Here is a 21,469-nt window from a genome sequence, read left to right as displayed (position 1 = left end):
TAAGAAAAACATTTTTTATTTCATTGATGAGCAAAAGCACAACATGCATGTTGTCACACTGGGAGTTTTTATGACAAGAGTTGTCACATGCTACTGACAAACATCCTGCTCCAGTCGTGGTGGAGTTTGTTGTGGATTAGCTTCTTCTTCCTCGTCAGACTCGGGCTCAAATTGGTAAGGTAAAACAACGACAAATGATGAACGCGTTAGACCATTAACAACAGACTACACTATCTGACTAATCACATGACACAAGGTTAACGGGTAGGCGGGGCCTAGACGGATGAATCACCGAACGAATCATTTGAGAGTCAGTAAAGAAGTAAGGTACGAATAACTGCCTATTATTACGACATTATAGTGTTTTTACACATTGTATCTACATAAACTTGTTGTTGGACACTCCATAAACCAAAGTAGGACCTAAAAATACATATGCTAGGTACTCTTTAAGCATATGTGTGTCTCGCCGCATGCTTGACTGACAAACCCAAAGCTTCCACTCGCGTATCTTGCGTAATGTCTGGATTCTGTTCTGCAGATTGATATAATCCTATTGTGCGAGTCATCCATCAGACAGAGAGTGTGTTCAAAACTGACATCCTGTCAGAGCCAAAGATAAAGCTGCGTACTCATTTTAACACCCTATGTCTTCTAAAACAGACGGTAAACTTACGAGTTTGGTAAGGATTTTGTGTCAGTGTTGTAGTCTGTTTACGAGGTTGGAAATGACATTAAAGAATGTTTTGGAATTCCAGAACACTCTATATAAAATCATCTAGGTTGATTCTGTTGATATTGCAATTTGTTAAAAAGTTGGTCATAAAATCAGGTATTTAAAGAAACAGTTTGTCACTTTTTTCAGTAAAATATCCAAAAACCACTGGGCAAGTGTTATATATTTTGTTCATTTGAGTAGGCCTTGTGGCAAGGGGGGCGTGGTTTAGTGACGTCTGTATCGGCTAGGAGAGACACGGGAAAGACGGTAAGCAAATGAGCCGATTGCAGATTAAGATCACCTGCATCTCGTTTCAGTGATTGGTGAGGAGACAGCTTAAAAAGCTCACACTCCTGCGGATCGAGGAGAGAGAACTGGGAGACGTTGGTGAGTCCTGTGGGACCAAAGAGTGGAACTATTATCCGAGAAGTCAAGTCGTGTGGACTGCCTAAAGAATCTATTACCTTATGTGTGAAGCGCCATTTGCGCCTTTTTGTTGTTTTGGAAATAAAAGAATCTCACGTCTCCCAGTGAACGCCGACCCCGTGTCCTTCCTTGTATATATAGATACTTTGAACTTTGTTACACTGGTGCCGAAACCCGGGATACAGGAAGGACCAGAGCCGCCGCCATGTCTCAGCCAGGATCGCCGTTTGCGGAGGTTGTCCAATCCCTCGCCGGTCTTCACAGCCAACAACACCAGGCGCTGCTGGGTCTCCGTGAAGACCAGGAACGACGCTTTCAAGCACTTGTCCAGGCCCAGCAAGAAGACCGCGAGGCGTTCCGGAGCTGGTTGGACCAGGAAGCCACCGCCAGGGTGGCCAGCTCCCCAGCGGTAAGCCTGCCTCTGCATAAGATGGGGGCTCAGGACGACCCGGAGGCTTTCCTGGAGCTTTTCGAGAGGTCTGCGGAGATTTCTGGCTGGCCACAAGACGTTTGGTCGGCCCGGCTGATTCCCTTGCTGACGGGAGAGGCGCAGTTGGCCGCCCAGCACCTGCCAGTCCAGAATCTCCTGGTATATGCAGAACTCAAGAAAGCCATCCTCCAGCGAGTCGGACTGAGTCCCGAGCAACAGAGGCAGCGATTCAGATCTTTGGAGCTGGGGGATGCAGGCCAACCCTTCGCCCTGGCTCAACAGCTCCGGGACGCATGCCGCAAATGGCTGATGGCTGACGGAGGCGACGTCGACGAGATCCTCGATCGTGTGACACTGGAGCAGTTCGTGGTGCGGCTTCCGCCGAAGACCGCACAGTGGGTCCAGTGCCACCGACCGGCGTCGCTGACGGAGGCCATCCAATTGGCTGAGGACCAGATGGTGGCGTGCCCCGGGGTCGGCGTACCCCGTTCATCTCTCTCTCTCCAACCTGTTTCTTCTCCCCCTCCCTGACCTATTCCCTTTCCCAGGTCTCCGGCGTCATTCCTACCCAGGCCCGCACCCAGGAATCGAGACCTAATGGGGAACGGTCGACAATACTTCCGGGGACCTGGTCGATACATGCAACCTGCCGTCTCTCCACCTCCACAAGCCTCTCCTCACCAATCCGGCGGCGGAAAAGTCTGGGCCGACCTGTTGGCGGTGTGGGGAGCCGGGTCACACGATCGACCGCTAACAGATGATGGAGGTCGGGACGATGATCCGGGTCCCCGACGACCCACAGGTTGCCCTCGATTCAGCCGGCCTGTATCAAATACCTGTGAGTATCAAGGGGAATACATATCAGGCCTTGGTGGATTCAGGATGCAACCAGACCTCCATCCACCAACGCCTGATTCGGTCCGTGGCAAAGGATAAGAGCCGCATGGTTAAGGTACGGTGTGTACACGGGGATGTGGTGAACTATTCTTTAGTGACGATGCCTATACAATTTAGGGGTCAGAAGCATAGAGTAAAGGTGGCGGTTAATCCCCATCTCAAACATCCGCTAATTTTGGGGACGAATTGGCCGATGTTTTCTGTACTATTGGGGAAATTATGTGCGGATGTTTCCTCGGGAAATCAAGGGCGACGGAAGACCGCGGTTGTGCAGGCGGGGGAAGCTGAGCCGGAACCTAGAGGGACTGATCCAGGGGAACGGAGTACCGTAGAGAGACAAAATCTCTCTCGGTGTGATGATTTTGCCCTGGAACAGTCTCACGACGACTCGCTTAAAAATGCGTTTCAGCAGGTTCGTACCATCGACGGACAGCGTCTTCACCCTGCACAGCCGCTTGTCTATCCGTATTTTGCCATTTTAAAAGACAGGTTGTATAGAGTGACCCGAGACACTCAGTCAAATGATACAACACAATTAGTTGTCCCACAGAGCCGCCGGGAAATGCTTTTCCAGACGGCTCACCGTAATTCAATGGCGGGTCACTTAGGACAAATAGCAACACTAAACCGTTTTATGGCCCGCTTCTTTTGGCCGGGCATTCATGAGAACTTGCGCAGATGGTGCGCGTCTTGTCCTGAATGTCAGTTGGTAAACCCACCGGCCACTCCTAAGGCACCATTGTGTCCCCTTCCGTTGGTTCAGGTCCCCTTCGAGAGAATTGATATGGACCTGATCGGGCCATTAGAACGGTCGGCACGGGGACACCGTTTCGCATTGGTCTTAGTAGACTATGCGACACGATATCCCGAGGCAGTGGCTCTCCGCAACATTTCGGCTAAAAGTGTTGCGGACGCCCTGTTTAGCCTTATCTCCCGTGTGGGAATCCCGAAAGAGATTCTCACGGATCAAGGCACGGCGTTTATGTCACGGACTCTCCGCGAACTATACGGATTATTAGGCATTAAAACAGTCCGTACAAGCGTCTACCACCCACAGACGGACGGCTTGGTCGAACGCTTTAATCGCACTTTGAAGACTATGATCCGGAAGTTCGTACACGACGACGCCAAGAATTGGGATCGGTGGCTAGAACCCCTATTGTTTGCGATACGAGAGGTCCCCCAAGCCTCCACGGGGTTTTCCCCCTTTGAGTTACTCTATGGACGCCAGCCCCGTGGGGTTCTGGACGTCCTAAGGGAAGCTTGGGAGGACGGACCCTCAGACAGCAAAAATCAAATTCAATATGTCCTGGACCTGAGAGCAAAACTCGATACACTGGGGCGGCTCTCTATGGAAAATTTGCTACAGGCCCAGGACAGGCAGAGTCGGCAGTATAATAGGGGTACTAGCTTACGTAAATTTGCACCGGGAGATAAAGTGCTCATACTACTCCCCACCTCGAGTTCTAAATTACTCGCAAAGTGGCAAGGGCCGTTCGAGGTCGCACGGCGAATAAACGATCTCAATTATGAGGTAATACGGTCGGATAGGAGCGGAGCACATCAAGTATATCACCTTAATCTCCTTAAAAAATGGAACGAGGTGAACCCGGTGATGCTGGCGACGGTAGTGAGCAGAGAGGATGATCTCGGACCAGAAGCAAAATGTCCACTTCAATCTCTTGCCCTGGCCCTGGGGGGAGATCACCTCTCACCCTCCCAGCTCACCGAGGTAGCCAAGTGGCAGGCAGATTTTGCGGATGTGTTCTCGCCCCTACCCGGTCGTACCAATCTCATCGAGCACCATATTGAGACCAAACTGGACGTAATAATTCGCAGCCGGCCCTACAGATTACCTGAACATAAGAAAAAAGTAGTTCAGGAAGAATTAAAAGCAATGCTTGAGATGGGGGTAGTAGAAGAATCCCATAGTGATTGGGCGAGCCCGATAGTTTTGGTCCCTAAAACAGACGGCTCAGTCCGGTTCTGTGTGGATTATAGAAGGGTGAATGCTGTGTCGAAATTCGATGCATATCCGATGCCACGGATTGACGAGTTGCTGGATCGGCTTGGTTCGGCTCGTTTTTTTTCGACACTGGATTTAACTAAAGGGTACTGGCAGATTCCCCTATCTCCTCTATCCAAAGAGAAAACCGCCTTCACCACGCCGTTTGGATTACACCAATTCGTAACACTTCCATTCGAGTTATTCGGAGCTCCGGCAACCTTCCAGCGCCTCATGGACCGCCTGCTGCGACCACATGCGGGGTATGCGGCGGCATACCTGGACGACATTGTTATATATAGCAACGACTGGGAGCGGCATATACAACATCTAAGGGCGGTACTGAGTTCGCTGAGAAGGGCCGGACTGACGGCTAACCCGAAGAAGTGTGCAATTGGGCGGGTGGAGGTAAGGTATCTGGGCTTCCACTTGGGTCATGGGCAGGTGCGTCCCCAAATTGATAAGACGGCAGCAGTTGCAACCGCACCAAGACCAAAAAGGAGGTAAGACAATTCCTGGGGCTAGCGGGATATTATAGAAGGTTTGTACCTAATTATTCGGACCTCACTAGCCCGCTGACTGATCTTACTAGAAAGGAGGCACCGGATACCGTCCAGTGGACGGAGCCATGCCAGCAGGCTTTTACCAAGGTGAAGGCTGCTCTCTGTGGCGGACCGTTATTGCACTCCCCTGATTTCTCTCTTCCTTTCTCGTTACAGACGGACGCGTCGGATCGGGGCGTGGGGGCGGTTTTGTCCCAGGAGACGGGGGGTGAGGAAAGGCCGGTGCTGTACCTTAGTCGAAAGCTCTCTAGGAGAGAGACAAAGTACAGCACCATAGAAAAGGAATGCCTCGCAATTAGGTGGGCCGTGCTCACCCTCCGCTACTATCTCCTGGGGCGCGAATTCACGCTCCATTCGGACCACGCTCCTCTCCAATGGCTCCACCATATGAAAGATACCAACGCGCGGATCACCCGTTGGTATCTGGCGTTACAACCTTTTAAATTCAAGGTGATCCACAGACGGGGGTCTAAGATGGTCGTGGCCGACTTCCTTTCCAGTAGGGGGGGGAGGCTACAGGCCAGATGGGGCCTCGGCCTGAGTCGGGCGGTGGGGGTATGTGGCAAGGGGGGCGTGGTTTAGTGACGTCTGTATCGGCTAGGAGAGACACGGGAAAGACGGTAAGCAAATGAGCCGATTGCAGATTAAGATCACCTGCATCTCGTTACAGTGATTGGTGAGGAGACAGCTTAAAAAGCTCACACTCCTGTGGATCGAGGAGAGAGAACTGGGAGACGTTGGTGAGTCCTGTGGGACCAAAGAGTGGAACTATTATCCGAGAAGTCAAGTCGTGTGGACTGCCTAAAGAATCTACTACCTTATGTGTGAAGCGCCATTTGCGCCTTTTTGTTGTTTTGGAAATAAAAGAATCTCACGTCTCCCAGTGAACGCCGACCCCGTGTCCTTCCTTGTATATATAGATACTTTGAACTTTGTTACAGGCCTACTTACAATATCTCAAATGTTTCCAACTATTTGTAAATCATGATAAAAGACTCTTGATGGTAAGCCTGCAACCTTTAAGGCTAAAATTATGGAAGCAAATAAGAGACATTCCATTCCATTCCATTTTCTACCGCTTATCCGAACTACCTCGGGTCACGGGGAGCCTGTGCCTATCTCAGGAGTCATCGGGCATCAAGGCAAATAAGAGACATAATGTTTTGAAATTTAACAGCCTATGAATACTTGATTTTGAATTATTTTACTTTGGAAACCATGTATCTGAATTTATTTGTTTCGAATTTACCTCTATGAAACTTAAATATGAAAATTCTTGATTTCCAATTTAAAAACCTGAATTTAATGCTCACAAATTCAGATACAAAAAAATCAACTTAACGAATTTCAGATAAAATACATTCAGATTGATCAAATTTGATTGCTCTTATTCAGATCTCAAATTTCAAGTTAATACTTTTCAAAGAAAACATATGTCTAATTCGACTGCTCAAATTCAGATCGAAAAATTCAAGTTAAATATTCACATGGTAACATCCGGGCTACCCAGGATAGGAAAAACAGTTGAGCCCAGAGCCCGTCTGCAATTGAACCGAACCAATGAACCGAACCATTGAACCGAACCATTGAACCGAACCGACGTCGGTCGAAAAATAATAGTAATAATAGTTCAAAAAAATAATTAGCAACAACATACTTTTGTTCTGTAGAGTCTGATTGTACATAAACAGCAAACTTACCGGAGCGCCTTCGTTTTCCCTAGAAGTCATCTTCTTAACAGGTTTAATATCGGTGCCTTGACCTCTTCTTGGATCATGACAGACAGTCAGGTTGCCGTGCTCTGATAGGCCGCCCGACGTCGGTTCATTGGTTCGGTTCAATGGTTCGGTTCAATGGTTCGGTTCATTGGTTCGGTTCAATGGTTCGGTTCAATGGTTTAAATATTTGTATGAACACTAAAAGAGTCAACATCATAAGACATAAACTAAAAATGTTTCACAGACATGTGACTAACAGAAATAGAATAATGTGTCCCTGAATGAAGGTAGGCTCAAAATCAAAAGTACCAGTCAGTATCTGGTGTGGCCACCAGCTGCTTGAAGTACTGCAGTGCATCTCCTCCTCATGGACTGGACCAGATTTGGCAATTCGTGCTGTGAGATGTTACCCCACTCTTCCACCAAGGCACTTGCAAGTTCCTGGACATTTCTGGGGGGAATGGCCCTAGCCCTCACCCTGCGATCCAACAGGTCCCAGACGTGCTCAATGGGATTAAGATCCGGGCTCTTCGCTGGCCATGGCAGAACACTGACATTGCTGTCATGCAGAAACTCACGCACAGAACGAGCAGTATGGCTGGTGGCATTGTCCTGCTGGAGGATCATGTCTGGATGAGCATGCATAAAGGGTTCCACATGAGGGAGGAGGATGTCTTCCCTGTACCGCAAGGCATTGAGATTGCCTGCAATGACAATAAGCTCAGTCCGATGGTGATGTGATATACCGCCCCAGACCATGACGGACCCCCCACCTCCAAATCGATCCCGCTCCAGGGTACAGGCCTCGGTGTAAAGCTCATTCCTTCGACGATAAACACGAATCCGTCCATCACCCTTGGTGAGAAAAAACCATGACTCATCAGTGAAGAGCACTTTTTGCCACTCCTGTCTGGTCCAGCGAAGGTGGGTTTGTGCCCATAGGCGGCATTGTTGCTGGTGATGTCTGGTAAGGACCTGCCTTACAACAGGCCTACAAGCCCTCAGTTCAGCCTCTCTCAGCCTATTGCGGACAGTCTGAGCACTGATGGAGGGATTGTGTGTTCCTGGTGTGACTCGGGCAGTTGTTGTGGCCATCCTGTACCTGTCACGAAGGTGTGATATTCGGATGTACCGATCCTGTGCAGCTGTTGTTACACGTGGTCTTCCACTGCGAGGATGATCAGCTGTCCTTCCTGTCTCCCTGTAGCGCTGTCTTAGGCGTCTCACAGTGCGGACATGGCAATTTATTGCCCTAACCACATCAGCAGTCCTCATGCCTCCCTGCAGCATGCCTAATGCACGTTCACGCAGATGAGCAGGGACCCTGGGCATCTTTCTTTGGGTGTTTTTCACAGTCGGTAGACAAGTCTCTTAAGTGTCCTGCGTTTTTAGAACTGTGACCTTAAATGCCTACTCTCTGTAAGCTGTTAAGGTCTTAACGACCATTCCACAGGTGCATGTTAATTAATTGATTATGGTTAATTTAACGTGCATGGAAAACATTGTTTAAACCCTTTACATTGAAGGTCAACATTATTGTTGAAATACACAGTCCTGAAAAAGGGACGTTTCTTTTTTTGCTGAGTTTAGCATCTAGAGACAGTGCTGACAAAAATCTATCAAAGGTTTTATGATTGGTTAATTTGTTCTTGTACAGCCCGTCAACGAATTCGACGGAAAGCTCACCAAAATAGATTTGATGCTGCATCTTCGCCAAACTTGTTGACACGAAACTGAGTAGGTGTCATCAAAAGCACAACCTGAGGTAACTGTCGTGTAAGATGTAGGGTGTCATAAATGAGTCGAACAATATCCAGTTTTCCCATGTCGGCCATTTTGGGCGTCGCCCAAAGAAAAATGTAGCAAAATTGTGTATTTTAAGATCACAGTGTATCACTACAAAATTTGTTATGTGTGATGAATTTTTAGGGGAGTCATGTCCTTACATTTCTGAATCCTTGTCGAGTCCAGCAATACATGCCAGGTTTTGCCTTATGGTTTAGCATGCAGTGGGTTTAAGCTTGAATAACTTTGCAACAAAAACCAGCATATTATACCTATACCTTACCTATAGTGCTTACAAATTGTGAAACTCCAAATGTCAAAATTCCTATGGTAAGTGGCTGAAAAATGCAAAAAAGTTTGGCTTGTGCTTTTTTTGCTTTTCTGAGTGTATATGCTTCATATAAATCTTCACCAAAGTGTGATGATGGTGGTTTGCTTTTGACAGCCTTGGAAATTTTTTGAATGAAAATAGGATCTTTTATGTGCTGTCGTTGAGCATTTAGAGGTCATGTTGCTCCACCTTTCCATTAAGAGGAAAAGAAAGGAGAAAGTTTCAGCTTTGAAATATTTCATTTTGGCATCTTTTGAAAGCGACAGCTCGGTGCAACCTATCTTTGTAGTTGACCCACCGTGAGTCAGAACCACCGATTCCACATTCAAACAAAGTGGAAAACTGCACATCCCACGAAATAAAATTTCCTATTGCTTTTTAAACAGAAATAATTGATAACGTAAACACATATTTTCTAATCTTGTTTAAAGTCACTGTTATACTGTACCTGTTAGATCATCAAAAAGTAAAATGATAAAATTGACCCAAATTAAATTCTTAAAACTGTGTTAAATGTTACCAATCTTTTTGTCAATGACATTGAATTGTGAATCAGTGCCGTTATTGTAAACCTTATATGAAAAATTTGTGGCTTTCCTTTTTTTGTGGACGTCACCAAGTATATCTTTTCCTGACCAATCATCTACTTCAGGAAAGATAAAAAAAACATCTCTATGTAAAACAGTTGCTCAGGGGTAGGAAATTCTGGTTTAATATACTCTATTTATGCGATGTCTCAATTTCACGTTGTCTTTATCGGAATAATAATATAAACATATATTTAGTTAACATAGTATACATACATTCTCTACAATAAGACACAAGAAATACACCAATAATATTGTGAACACAATACATTAATTTAAATTGGAACTTTCAATTTATGATATAGTTTTTTATAATGCATATTACAAAAGCTTTTGAGCTAAAGTGCACTCTCATGTACAGTTGTATAATAGTGTGATTCATTTCAAGAGACCCATATCCTGATCTGTGTCTGTTATATACTGTATAACATTTTTGTCTTTATGGGTACTTTATTTGTGTTTATATTGCGTAATATCAAGAACCGCTCACCCATTATATAAACCAGCTGCCAGCTTAATGGCCAAATGTCTTGCAAAGGTTTCTCTTTCATTCAAACTGAATGTGTTTAAAAGCTTTTTTCATCAAAAATCTGTACCATGATGCTATGCTGTATGAAAGTGAAAACAGGTGATTGGCTTTTGACAGCCTTGGAAGTTAAAAGTGTGTGCTTTTAAGTACTGTCGGTAAGGATTTAGAAGTCACACTGCTCCACCATTGCATTGAAGGAAAAGAATGAAGAAAGTTTAAGCTTTGAAATGCTGCGTGTTGCAGTCTTTTGAAAATTACAGCTTGGTGCAAACCGTCTTTGTAGTTGACCCAGTGTGGGTGACACCCTTCAACTTCATCTGCTAACAAGCTCATTAAACGCAACAACCTCTTGATATCTACAGAAAGCGCTTCACACTGTTATGAAATATTCCCTCATGTCCTCCTGGGTAAATGCGGTCAGAGCTTCACCGAATCATTTTCAATGGAGGAGCACCAAAGAAGAGTTTGTGCTGCATGGGTATGCATTGAGAGCAGAACACAGTGTTTTAGCCTTTTTCAGACAAATTAATTTAAACAGCAACGGGGGGAAAGGAGGAGAGAGGGAGCGAGATAAGCCCTCGGTGCCCAGCGACAGGATGATCTTATAATGATGTGATTGTGTTGATTAATTGGGCTGGGGATTAAGGTAGAACTGAGTCTTGTGAAGAGTGAACTCACACACTTAAATCAATTACCTGGCCTGTTTTTTTCACAGCAGTTAAATACATCAGGAACATCAAACCATCTTGATTCCTGTTCTTGCCGCCATCTTTGAGACGTTTCTGTTTGAGCTGTTTTTTGGATGTTGAGCACCCTTTGATCTGTATCAATTATTCATTATTTTAGCCTACTGGATGCACATTCTCCTGCACAATTTACCTTTTTTACTATAATTACTAATAAACATGGTTCAAAGGCAGGTATTTATGGGGAGAGTGACACTAAATGTAGAAAAATATCAGATAATATCAGAAACCTATTAAGAAAAACTAAATAAACAGTATGTAAATAGTGGTATAATCACATTAGCAGCAGTTAAAATGCTGTCACCATTTTTATATGTATTTAGCAGTTTAAAACTTAATAGGCTAAAGCAAACTTTCATGCCAGAGGATCGCAGCTGCATGACTAAGTGTTACAGGGCATGCCCTAAGCTTCACGTATTTATATTACATTTATATCCATTTAGCAGATGCTTTTTTCCAATGGGACTTGGAAAGAAGCATTAAATAAAGAACATTCTTGTGTGTGCATTAAGCACAGCTGGCAATGCAGCTCTTTCTGATTCTGAAGTAAAAATGCAAAAATGTCAGAATAATGACACAATTTGTCATAACACTTTAAATGGTTATGTATGTGAGGATTAAATGGAATGACGCAATGATTAGTCTTTGAGTTCCAGCATTGATTGACTGGAGTGTTGCAGGCAGAGATCAATCAAGTGCTCTCGGGCTGATGTATAAGGCTGTAGTTGTCAGTCCTTTATTAATTTATAGTCTCTGAAGTCCATCCTGAATGTCTTAGAGACAGCCGGTGGTCAGTGAAGCACCTTGCTGACTAAAGGAAACCTTGTTGTCCCCCAGTCAAACTAATAAACGCACAAATATTGCAGTCTTTTTCTGTAATTTGATAGTTTCTGACTGCATTTTAAAAATATGTTTATAAAATTACAGTTTTCTGGACACTATATGTGAAAAATCTGTACAAATTCGGTAAAATGTCGTTTTCTACAGTACATGTTTACTGCAGTATTTGTAAAAGTGACGATCCTGTATCCTGTCTTTTAAATTATATGTAACCCCGACATCTCAGAGATGAAGAGGACTCAACACCAAGCACAAACCACAGTCTTTATCTGCACAAATGTGTTTATTTAACAATAATACGAATAGCTAACGGATAAATGGAATTGGTAAAGAAACAGAATAAAACAGAAACGACAAGACCATAGTACACCTAAAGACCACAGGGGTTATATTACATAGCAAATACTCCACCAATAAGTGCACACACGCGCTACATCACAAGAGAAAACAAAAGTTCACTTCGAATTCCAGACAACAATTAAATCACCCAAAATCAAATCACTACACCTATATTCCCTCACCTTTGCAGAGTAATTCATATGGCGTATACAAGTGAGAACCCCCACAGTTCATTGGTCCACAATGGATAAACAAAACAAACAAACTAAGCAAAAATAAATAATCATTCAAATCACGTTGCCATAAAGGACCTGGTTTAACATTTGGATCATTCCAAAATACCCCTTAAGCCACCATCATTTCTGGTAAAGAAAACAAAAAGTAGACGGCAACAGTGCATTCTCTGCAAAAGAAGAAACAATTTAGAATCGCCATATAAAAAAGTACAAAACACAAATTAAAATATGAAATGTTAAAATTTAAAATTTAATCAAAGAATGTAGTACGGTGTAGTACGGGTTAATACCTGTATTTACATGCTTAATTCTCTGAGATACCCAACACATGTTTATCCAAACAGGCACTAAAATACAAGGCAGATATAAATATTAAAACCAAGCAAACTCGCTATAGCAAAATGATTTAACTGAAATTACCATGTATGCTCTAAAATAGATCTGCCTAATTCTCTGAAGCAACAAACAACATTTTCTGTCTGGGCACTCACCAATTCAGTTCTGTAAATCAATGGTCTTTTCATCAGCTCTTACACAGTCTTAAGTTCCCACACCACATGGTGCTTAAAAAAGAAGAAGTCCCTAAAATTGGACTTCCTTTTATAACAATCTGACCTGTGGGATTTGTAGTCCATCTTATTTGTAGTCCCTATATCTTCTACCCCATTACATATGTAATAAATAAATGTGTGCGTCACTTCCTCGAAAATGACTGAACAGTGATGCAAATGTGGCCTATGTTGTGACATTGCAAACTTTAGAGTACAAACTGTTAATTTTAGACGTAAACTGTTTAAACTGAAAATTATACCCAAAAATATGTCATTGTATATGTTTATAATAAAGTAAAAAAATTACATGCCCATCTTGTTTGCGAATTGACGTCAAAGATTTTTCACTGAAAGCAAATCTAGTACCCCACGTTGAAAACTGAATGTCTTGGAAATACTGATTAAAGGGAAATCTGGAGTGGTTTCTTAATTTTTCCATGGCTGTATATTCTGCCACTGTTAAAGTCAAGGATTTTTCCAATTCACTCAGCTCAAAGCACTGCTGTCAAGGTCTCCCATTACACCCAACCAGAAAGAGAGAGATGACAGATTAGTGAGCTGGTAGAGGCACAGCTAGTTTTAATGTCAAGGTCTATAGCTGATAAACATCATCAGCAACCTTACTCTGTGAAATTGGTTATTGGAAAATAGAAAGTCTGTATAAAGGAAAAATCCATGTTTATTTGCTGGACTATACATGAGCCACAGCTGGGTTATTCACTGTGTGTCCCATTTGTTCAATGCTACTCCAATGTAAGCTTGTTAAACTAGGACGTTTTGCCATTGTGTGTGTGTGTGTGTTACTTCAATTATGGACCTACTTTTGCAGGCTCTTCTGATCGCTATGAACAGCATAGCATACAGTACACTTTATCACTCAGATTGGGTTCTGTGGGATCAAGGTGTGCAAAAATGAAAGAACACAAAATATGAGATAATAGGCCTCACTGTACAACACTGATATTAACAGATAAAGTTTTACAAGGAACTTTGAGCTCTTTGTGTTTACCAGTATTGTCAGTGTGACAGACCTGCCAACCTTGGAGTATTTTTTTGAGTACCATCAGCCGAAGAGACACAACACAGGTTTTTAACAAATAACATATTGATTGTGAAATAAGCATCGCAGTCACATTTTCAAAAATAACTTTTATTATTGAACACATATATTTAAATTTAAGGAACATTTGTGTTAATTTGTGAGTAAATAATATTCAGTGAGATACCCTTGATGTGTATCAATCACATTCACTTGCAGTAGCACTTGCTCTTGACTGCTTTGTTTCATAGGTCGCTGATTTGGACTTTCTGAGCAGAGCATCAGTAAAGCTTTCCGTGTGACAGTTAGTCCCCATTCCAGCCATGCTCACCTTTCTTGTCACCAATGCGCTTATCATTTCAGTGCTCAGGGTGGCTCTGTACTGGGTCTTGTTTTTTGTGACAAGACTGAAAACCCTTTCACAATCAGCATTGCTGTGGAACACAACCAATATCCCTAGCATCACTCCTGAGAGATTAGTGAAGACCTCCTTGCCTCCCCTTTTCAACAGACCAATATCTCGCCAGGCCTCATCAATACGCTTGCTGACAATGCTATCATCAAAGCTGGTGGTTTGATACATCCTGAACTCATCTTCCACTTGATCAACAGTGATTTCATCAAGAAGAATAGAAGGAAAGCGGCAGATAAAGAATCTGAGAGAAGAGAATTTCACAGATTGCCTTTTTGATATGTCTGCCACAACAGCATGCCTAAGCAGTTCATCCCCAAATGGATATTTGGAAACCATGTATTCAGCTGCAGATGAAAAGAACTTCCTAACATCTCTGAAGAATGGCTTTAGCTTGAGGTTAGCTTGGCTTTTAATAAAGGTTTGAGTGTCATGGCCAATTGACAGTTCCTCATCAGGCAGCTGATTGTCCCTTGTGATGATTGGCTTCATACCTCTACTAATTTCACTCATCATAGTCATCACATGCTCAGGCTTACAGAATGAAAGCAATACCTTCTCCAGTTGCACCTCCAAACTTGGAAGTAAGATATGTATGCATGGCTCTTCTTTTTGGAGTGTTTGGTTGCCAGTGTCAAAAATATGTATGGCTCTCTTCAAAAAGAGTGAATATACCTTTGATATGGGGTCAGTAAGAAACTGAAGTATCTTCTCTGGTTTTGTCAGATCCCTTTTCTCTTCTTTCTTGGTTCTTTCAGGTTTCATTTTTTCTTCTACAGCTGCCATTCCAATTTTATTTTGCATGAAGAGGAATCTGCTTAAGTCGAACTCTGCAGCAGGAGCTTTATCTTCTGGTAGAATGGTAAGTGGGATCACTTCAGGCTTCTGGGTAGAATCATACAGAGGTGAATGCAGCTTTGAGTCTGATGGTAGCAGCTTTTGTTTGGCCAGCTTGAAGGCTGATGGTAAAAGCTTATGTTGGGCCAGCTTGAAGGCTGATGGTGGAAGCTTAGGTTGGGTCAGCTTTGAGTCTGATGGAGGCAGCTTTGGTTGGGCCAGCTTTGAGTCTGACGGTGGCAGCTTTGGTTGGGCCAGCTTTGAGTCTGACGGTGGGAGCTTTGGTTGGGCCAGTTTTGAGTCTGACGGTGGGAGCTTTGGTTGGGCCAGCTTTAAGGCAGATGGTGGGAGCTTTGGTTGGGCCAGCTTTAAGGCAGATGGTTGCAGCTTAGGTTGGGCCAGCTTTAAGGCAGATGGTGGCAGCTTTGGTTGGGCCAGCTTTGAGTCTGATGGAGGCAGCTTAGGTTGGGCCAGCTTTAAGGCAGATGGTGGAAGCTTTGGTTGGGCCAGCTTTAAGGCAGATGGTTGCAGCTTAGGTTGGGCCAGCTTTAAGGCAGATGGTGGCAGCTTTGGTTGGGCCAGCTTTGAGTCTGATGGTGGCAGCTTTGGTTGGGCCAGCTTTGAGTCTGATGGTGGCAGCTTTGGTTGGGCCAGCTTTGTAGCTGATATGCTGGTAGAAGGAGAAGCTTTAGACAGATGTCTGAGACCAGACAGAGGCTTTGTTGACTTGGAGGGCTCGGTCTTCTTTTTCTTTCCAGCATCCACTTCTTTTTTAAAGAAAACAGTAAGAGGATCCCACTGTTGCAGTAGACGGGCCATACACTGCCCCAAAGACAGCCATCTTGTGGAGGACAGCTTGAGGATCTTTCTCACCTCTGCATCGCACATGATCTGTATGTCACGTAGACATGACTTTCTCTTGCTGCTTTTGTCCAGATAGTAATAAATTGTGACAAGAAAGTCTTCGATATTCACACTAAGTTGCCTAGACGCCCTCTCTGCAGCTAGATGTATCAGGTGGCAGGCACAACCCACTAGGTAGATGTGTGGATGCTGTGCCTTCAGAAATGCTGCTACACCTTTTCCCAAACCTTGCATGACTGCAGCATTGTCAGCTGCAAAGCTGACACAATTTGACCACGGTATGTCTCTCTTTTTCAGTTCACCATCAAGTAATTCAAATATTGCTTTCCCAGTAGACTCTCTTGATTCACAAATCTTGAGCAACATTACAACTACCCTCCCAAGACTGGGATCAAAAATCCTAACAACAATAGGGTACATTTTTACATCCTCCATATCTGTGCTTCCATCTGTAGCAAGGCTGTATGGAGACCGCTTCATTGCTTCTGTAATGCGCTCATCATCATTCCTGGCCAGGACTTTTACTATGGATGCTGTCTTGGTTCTGGCACAGCTATACTGTTTGGCTATCTCACTATCGGGAAACATCTTCCTAAAGAGTGGTCCAGCATGGTCTGCAGCAGCTAACGGCAAGTTGTGTTCTACAATGAATGTAGTGAAAAGGGTTTCTGCCCGAATTGGCCTCAAATCTTGTGATTTTAGGAAGAATGCATTAATTTTAGGGGTTGAATCTGTAGCAGCCACAATTTTTAAATGTTTTTTCCCCTCTACGTGACGTCGACAGTCTGAAAGACACACACATTTATGGGAATCAATATTAACAGACTAGTAAACTATTATCAATGTTGACTAGCATCAGCTGTACAATTTAGTAAACTTTTTTCATTTTTTATCTAATAAAGATAGAATAATATGGCTAGTTTTTTGTTTGTTTAAAAGCAAAGGGAATGTTTTCTCATTTAATTAATGTTCATATATTCCATAAAGAAAATATTAGGGGGTGTACCTGAAGCCTACTTATTGTTATTATCACAAATGATTTATGACAGCTGGCAACTTTATCAAAAAATGCTGGTCGGAAAATAATTAATAATATACACACATCCTGAAATGGGCGGGACCACAAATGTGTTCTGTTCATTAAAGAAAATAGGCCTTCCTAAAGCCACAATTTTACCTGAGGCTCCCTGGTGGCTGACATCAATATCATAATTGCACAATGTGCAAAATGCATGATTCAGCAGTTTTGATTGGCGGAGACACGGCCATTGCTCCTGATACACTTTTAGGAACTGCTGTGGGGCATGGGCTCGTTTAATTTTTTTAGGTGGTCTGCTGCTTTCTCCCTCCCTGTCTGTGTCCTCGTCTGATGTCATTTTTTGCTGCAAGTCATACACACACACACACGCACAAACAAACAAATCTCGGTAACTTTCTATGCTGCACACATGCACTTCCCAGCCTGCCATAATCTTCTTTAATAATTATAAACTTGAATAAATAACTAATCTCAAAAGATTGCATATGAGATATTATATTATTGACAATTATCGAGAGCTCGACTTTGCAGAGCGCCTTCAATCCGCTCCGCTGTCAGGCGGATTCCATTTTCTGAAAGATAACGGTGCCGGCACGCCGTTTATGTGACTAAAACTTGATGCTCTCTCGCAAATATAAATGCACGTTATTAAGTGTGAGAATCCACCAGCGCAATCGGGACCTATGTTACTTGGTAAAATCATGGTAACTTTTCGTGAGAGCTCATTTATAAATCAGAAATAATGGTAGCGCATCTTCCGGGAAAGTGTGACGAGGGCGAATATTCACATGTGCTCCAATACAAAATAAATAACCAAACCCCAAGCATCTTATTATTATGTTTACCAGTATATTATCATAATCTATAAAGTATACGATAATGGTGGATGTCTTAACAACAGTTTTATGTTGCAAACATTTGACGTCACAGATTTTAACAGGGAAAAAAATGGCGGATTTTTCAAAGTTTATGAATACAGTGACAGTTAAACTTATTTCACATTTATACAGTTAAGTCAATGCCATTGTTAATATATTAAGCCATTCATCTCTCTATACCCGAGGATCGTTTTCAGGAATCAGGCATCACTAGTTGTTTCTGAATAGTTGACAGGATCCAAAGGAAGTAACAGTGAATTCAAGGTATACACATATCTTCCCTATAGGGATCAAAACCTTGACCCCTGTGCTGCTAAAGCAATGCTCTACACTGTTAACGATTTCCTTGTATTTTTACAGTAAGTTACTGGCAGCACAGACGCCAGTAAGTTACTGTAATTTGACATTACAGTACTGTACTGTAATATGTTATTACAGTACAAAAAATATTACTGTATAGCTACAAAACAGTATTTTACTGTAGTTTTACTGTATTTGTATCATACTGTAATTTGCTGTAATACCTATATTGCCCCAATATTATTATTTAATTAGAAAAAATATTATATATCATAGCTAGTTTAGATATAAATCTATAGTTATTCATAATACAAAACTGCTATACTTGACAATATAATTCAAAAGACAATACAAGCAATGTTTGACTCTTAAAATGTTGACACTTAAAAGATTGAAACTTCTCAAAAGTGCAGGGGCACTCAGGTATGCCACATATAAAGCGATGATTAGCCACATTTCTGTGTACTTCTACATGTAAAAAGCATTTGATATTGTAGTCGAGAAACTACATGACTTGCAGTTGTAACTGGACATCCTGGGATGACTTTCCTGTTTCAAAAATGACCAAATCCAGCCAGAATATCAATGGTGAGACTGTAACACAAAAAGAAACAAATAACAAAATCTGTAAGCCATAGAAATAAGTACAAATTGTGAACTAAATGGTGAAAGAGAATTCAGTAACGTTTTACTATAAGGTTTTGATCCATAACATGTATTAATGGTTCAGCTAATATGAACTATCAATGCTAGTTAATTCATAATGCATTATCAAATATTATTAATGTGAACAGAGATAAATTGATTGATTTAAAAGTGTATTGCCAAATTTTAAAATGTATTAACATTCTATGTTAACAAATGTAACCTTATTGTAAGTGTTACTAAAAAGTCATTAGTAAAACCAAAAACAGATTTGAATTAAAAGTTGTATTATTATGGTCAATACTTACAGAAAACCCATAAACCCAAGGTGCAAAAGTGGACCAAACTGTCACGTTAGAGCTGTGAGACAAGTAAAAAAATATGTTACTTGCTGAAATTTTTAAAGCATTCTGTTTATTAAATACATTTAAAATAGCCGAGCAAAAATGAAGCAAAATGTTCATTTTAAATGTTTCCCCTTTAGGCCTATGCATTTATATTAAGAGTTTAGATATTTGGGGATCGCATTTTTGGTTACATACCGAAATAGTATGGGTGTAGCGAAATTCAATGTGGTTTTGAAAATGCATTTTCAAGCTGATTGCGCTCCTCTCTCCGACGTAAAGAGTCATTACGTAAAGGAGGAGCCAGCATCGCTCGTTAACAAAGTACGTGCAATGATTTGAGTCTTTGAAAACTTGTTTTTAGTGTTGTAAGCAACATTGCTACAAATATTCATACATAGTATGCATATAATACTTATTGGCCAACTGAATGTAAATCACTCGAAAGAACATAATCTCTACTTTTTACTGATATACCGTAAACAGTAATAACACCGCAAACCCATTTATTCACATAGTACCTTAATGAAAAGAGCAGTAATCTGTATAGATCGCACTCATCTCTGTTAAATATTACGTTTCACTTCGTGTGGAGCAGTTTGGGCCGTTGAGAGCGTGAGATAGAACCTGTCGAGTCTGGTCTTATCCAAACAGTATTCTTACATTTAAGAGAAGACGCAAATAGCGATGAGTTGATATGAAAATGTTGTTTTAGCACATGCACAGCTAATTCACGAGTCAGTCTGTCATACGGTCGAACTGAATACTGCAGCTACTTCTCCCTGCCCGTGAATGAACAGAGGAAAGCCAAGATAAGCGTCCCTAAGCTGGGACACCAAGACCGAGCTCGCGAGGAGTCTTAGTTCATGGGTTAACGGGAGTAAATTGGTTAACGGGAGTTTATCTATTGCCACATACAAGTCATTTCCTACCTTGCCATTGTAAACGAACTTAAACAATTCGATTGACAAAACCCTCATGATTAATTAAGTGGGTTGTGTAAATCGTGTTGAAGCAGTGGGTGGACATCTAGTTTAATTTCTGAGAGAGACTGCAACGTTTGTTGGCGACCTTTTCTCTCTCAGTCCACGTTTAAAATAACATTTTGACTAACTGTTGTGCAAAATGCTAAAACTAAATAATATCTTTGCATGAAACACATAAAATAAACCAGACTGCAAACTTACCGAACTGCCCGAAATCGAATTGAATATCCTCCTCTTGCTGCAGCCAGGAGTTGTGCTCTGTGTGATTTGACGTGATTTGACGTTGTGGCGCACTTTTTGCCTTGCACATTACAGCAAGGCTACAGCAAGGTTACAGCCAGACCAAAATATACTGTAAAAGTTTCCCGCTCAATCAAAATTACCCAGAATGCATTATGAACTGCAGTATTTTACTGTAATATACAAATACAGTATTTTACTGTTGATTTTTACAGTAATGTGCTGCTAAATCTACAGCGACATCTAACAGTGTACCATTACAGGAGCATCTACAGTATTTTCAGAGAAAATGTTTCTCAGGTCAGACGGAGAGAATTTGGTATGCAGAAAGTGTAAAAGCGCCAGGTACCTGTGAAAACTAATGTAAAAGAAGGCTGAAGGCATGAAACTTCTTTAGCATAATGATTGGCTGATTGCCCTGTCAGTCAGATAATGCTCATCTATCACAGAATGCCCTCATACCATGCTCACAAGAGATATTCAAACCGTCTTGAACATACAGTAGAAATCCCACTCAAAGAGTCTTACAAACATCAAACGGAACATAAAATAACATTGGACTAAAACAAAATAAAGAAACGCAAAGAAGTGATTTGCCTCCTCATGTTTGAAGTCCTCTACATGCCATGTGTGTAAAGCACCGATGTTCCAATTTAGTTCACAGTTCCTGTAGTAGAATCAACTGATTCTATGCTTTAATGTGCAGGAATCCATTACATAGAAAATAGCATTGAGGGATGCTTGGTTTAATAGCCTGGAATAGATACAGTCAATATTTCCTCAACAAATATAATTATTATATAAGGCCAATTAAAGTGTGACCAACCAATAACCACTGTAATGATCCTGTGATGTGCACAGGTAATTTCGGACCTTTACCAAGAAATGCTTCCAAACGCCTTAAGGGTAATGGGGAAGTGTAATTGCTTGATGGTTCGGTACAGTGCCCTTTAATATATATTGGGCTAAATAAATGTTTTATAACGAAAGTAAAAAGAATGATGTCCTGTTTCAGCCTGTGATGGTAACTAGCTCTAAATTACGTGCAGCATTCTTCAGTGGGGTACGAGTATATGTTAGAGCTCAAACTGGGGCACACGGGGGGTGCTGAATATCTTAGTGAATTTTTCATGGGAAGTGTTCACCCACACTTGACAGGATAATAGAGTTATATCGTAGGAATA

The 21,469-nt window shown here is 42.2% G+C and overlaps 2 protein-coding genes across 5 annotated transcripts in view; one reads left to right on the top strand and one right to left on the bottom strand.

Annotated features, from left to right (window-relative positions):
• The window catches only part of LOC130438860 (ras-related protein Rab-26), a 100,543-nt gene that overhangs the window by 10,655 nt on the left and 68,419 nt on the right, over nt 1-21,469 (top strand). Inside the window, exons 3-4 of one of the 4 annotated variants that reach the window (XR_008909387.1) lie at nt 1,036-2,412; nt 5,710-5,734. The exons of 2 other annotated variants lie outside the window; for them this stretch is intronic. Coding sequence is in view for 1 of the 2 variants with exons in the window: in XM_056771090.1 (XP_056627068.1) it covers nt 2,332-4,983 (2,652 nt within the window). In the remaining variant the exon portion in view is untranslated. Of the gene's footprint in view, nt 1-1,035; nt 5,516-5,709; nt 5,735-21,469 lie in introns of those variants that run through there. One more of the 4 variants, XM_056771090.1, reaches the window with a different exon arrangement.
• Nucleotides 13,660-20,351, bottom strand: LOC130438859 (uncharacterized). The gene is made up of 4 exons (XM_056771089.1): nt 20,247-20,351; nt 19,024-19,075; nt 17,031-18,664; nt 13,660-16,638 (listed from the first exon to the last, which is right to left on the bottom strand). The coding sequence occupies exons 3-4, from the start codon at nt 17,320-17,322 to the stop codon at nt 13,940-13,942; spliced, it is 2,991 nt and encodes a 996-aa protein (XP_056627067.1). The 5' UTR covers nt 17,323-18,664; nt 19,024-19,075; nt 20,247-20,351; the 3' UTR covers nt 13,660-13,939.

The sequence above is a fragment of the Triplophysa dalaica genome, chromosome 17, assembly GCF_015846415.1.
Source record: "Triplophysa dalaica isolate WHDGS20190420 chromosome 17, ASM1584641v1, whole genome shotgun sequence".
NCBI lineage: Eukaryota > Metazoa > Chordata > Actinopteri > Cypriniformes > Nemacheilidae > Triplophysa > Triplophysa dalaica.
This window is presented reverse-complemented; position numbering and strand designations above follow the sequence as displayed.

Bases quoted from the DNA above. Each gene is read 5' to 3' on its own strand.
- LOC130438859 (XM_056771089.1), bottom strand. From the start codon at position 17,322: ATGGCAGGCTGGGAAGTGCATGTGTGCAGCATAGAAAGTTACCGAGAT. The intron at 16,639-17,030 runs GTAAAATTGTGG...TGTGTCTTTCAG, and splicing joins CAGCCACCAGGGAGCCTCAG to ACTGTCGACGTCACGTAGAG.